The following is a 2304-nucleotide window of genomic DNA, read 5'->3' as shown; positions in this document are numbered from 1 at the left end:
GAAGAAGACTGATGTCTTCCACTTCCTTCCCTTTGGAACATCCAGTCCTGGAATGTTCACTCCCTCCTCTTGCAACTCAGACACCTTTGCTGTGAGAAGCTCCAGTTACACAGCAAGGCCGCACAAAGAGGAACCCAGGGGGCTCACTGACTGCCAGCATCGTCTGCCAGCCGCATAAGTGAGCCCCGGGTGACATCGCAAGAAGCAAAAGGACTGCCGGGCTGAGCCCAGTCACCCAGGGAATGGAAGGTGGTTGCTAAATTCTGGGGTGGTGTGTCAGGCAGCCGCAGTGGATCATTAAAACAAGCCCTACAGCAATGCACAAGGTTGGGGAAGACTTGTTAGGTACCTTTTCCATCTACATGCTACCGATGGAAGCTGTAACTGGCACTAAGGTCTGGAGACAGGTTTGCTTAGCACTGATAGGTAGTCAATTAACTTGGGAAGGAGACAGGCAAAAGGGAGGCATCGTACAAGTGCAAAGCCATTCAGAACCTTCCTCCCTTGGATGCCGGCTAATAGGGGAGGAGCCAGTTTGGCTGATTTCTTAGACTTTCTTCTACTTAACATCAGGGTAGTGTAGACTTATTTATATTATATCCCAACAGCCTTCACTGGTACCATCATCTTCATCATCACCACCTCCACTGCCATTGTTACCACCATTGACAGCGTTTCCCTTCATGGTAGCTACTAACGTGACCATTGTTGCCTTTATCACCACCGTCACTGTCAAGGCCATTAAATCCTCATACTTTCTACACTTAGCCCGTCACCAGTATCACCACCACCACATTGACCTCCACTGGAAATGGTTAGGGTTAGGGCTGTGGCCCATTGGAGAGCAGGTCACCCTAAAGGGCTGGAGATCCCTGGAGAACATCTTCCAACTGGACCACAACTCCCCAGGAGAAGCAGGGTGTTTCTCCAGGCCCAGCGGCCCCCTTTAACCAGAACCCCTTCCTTACCTGGCAGAGTGTTGGCGCCACAGCCGGTGGCAGCAGTTTTGGAGAGCGAGTTTAAGCATAGAGGACACTTGGCTGCCTGTGGGGGGCTTGGTGATGAAGATGGGGGTGGCAAAGAGGAAGACGAAGAAGGCCAGGCCCACACAGCCCACGGGGATGCTGTAGCCCACCAGGAAGCTGATGTTCTGTTGGATAAAGGCCACCACCAGCAGTGACAGCACAGCACCCACATTGATGCTCCAATAAAACCAGTTGAAGAAGCGGCGGCTGGCATGGCGGCCAAGATCCGTCACCTGCCAGGAAGGGGTGGGAGTGAGGGCAAAGGAGGTTCAGGTGCACCCTGCCATGACGTACTCTCTGTACCTGCACCCGCTCCCACAGAGACACTTCTCGGGTCAGTGGGTGGGCATTCTGGCACTTCCCTAGTCCCTGATCACCAAATAGATGCTCAATAAATATTTGTTGAATAAATGAATAAACCCTTCTCTTGGGAGTCGCTTGTTAATGATCAGGACATTTTGGCACAGCTGTTTCTGCACGCCCATGACACATATTTCTTTCTTATTGTCATCAAGTAGCACACACAACAGATGTCTCTGACGTCGCTTTGTTCATTTTGGTTGATTTATCCCTTTGTCTCTGACTGAGCAACCTAAAATATGCATCACCTTTATAATCAGAAAAAAAGCCAGTAAAGATCTCAGGTCTGTTCCACATTATTAACTGTGATGTATGCACACTACTGAAAGAACAGTAAGTAGTCTAATTGAGAATTTCCTCTTCAGCTGGAGATGCAAACAGTTTTTTTTTTCATCATGGCTCATCCATCCTCCTGACTTGCCTCCCTCTGTTAAACAAGGTTGGCATAATCAGAGACAGCAGAGGTGGTCCAGGACACCCCCAAGGGTGAAAGGAAAAAAATTCAGGCCTTAGCAAGGGCAGAAGGGCTGAAAATCTTTATCTAGGATTTGAATCAATCTGCAACCGTCAGGCCCCAGGCCCCCTTCCAGTCTGCTGGCTCAGGTCCACTGCACTGACTGCCCCACCTCTCCCAAACCCTGGTCCCAGATTCTGACTCAGCAGGTCTGTGGCAGGGTCTGGGCATCTGTATTTCTAAAAAACAACAAAAAAAAGCAGTGAGGACTGGAGGTCACTTCTCTAGATAAATGATTCTATACACTGTTAAACCCATAACCCTTTCTACAACCCCCGACTCTGAGAATCCATGATTCTCCTTCCACCCAGAGATACATATATCCACTAGCCAGGAAGATTTTGTCAAGTTTTTCTTCCTGTGGTTGCATTGGGGGAAAAGTAAGCATTTTGTTCCTTTTCCAAA

At 49.2% G+C, this 2304-nt stretch overlaps 1 protein-coding gene across 1 annotated transcript in view; it reads right to left on the bottom strand.

The window, feature by feature from the left end:
• SLC15A3 (solute carrier family 15 member 3) overlaps window positions 1–2304 on the bottom strand; it is a 13854-nt gene that overhangs the window by 7723 nt on the left and 3827 nt on the right. Inside the window, exons 2-3 of the mRNA XM_023522895.1 lie at window positions 969–1258; window positions 148–309 (exon numbers count right to left, since the gene is read on the bottom strand). Of these exons, the coding sequence (XP_023378663.1) occupies window positions 148–309; window positions 969–1258 (452 nt within the window). The remainder of the gene's footprint in view (window positions 1–147; window positions 310–968; window positions 1259–2304) is intronic.

This window comes from Pteropus vampyrus, unplaced genomic scaffold, assembly GCF_000151845.1.
Source record: "Pteropus vampyrus isolate Shadow unplaced genomic scaffold, Pvam_2.0 Scaffold360, whole genome shotgun sequence".
NCBI classification, from domain to species: domain Eukaryota; kingdom Metazoa; phylum Chordata; class Mammalia; order Chiroptera; family Pteropodidae; genus Pteropus; species Pteropus vampyrus.
The sequence above is the reverse complement of the archived record's forward strand: the minus strand, read 5'-3'. Positions and strand labels throughout refer to the sequence as shown.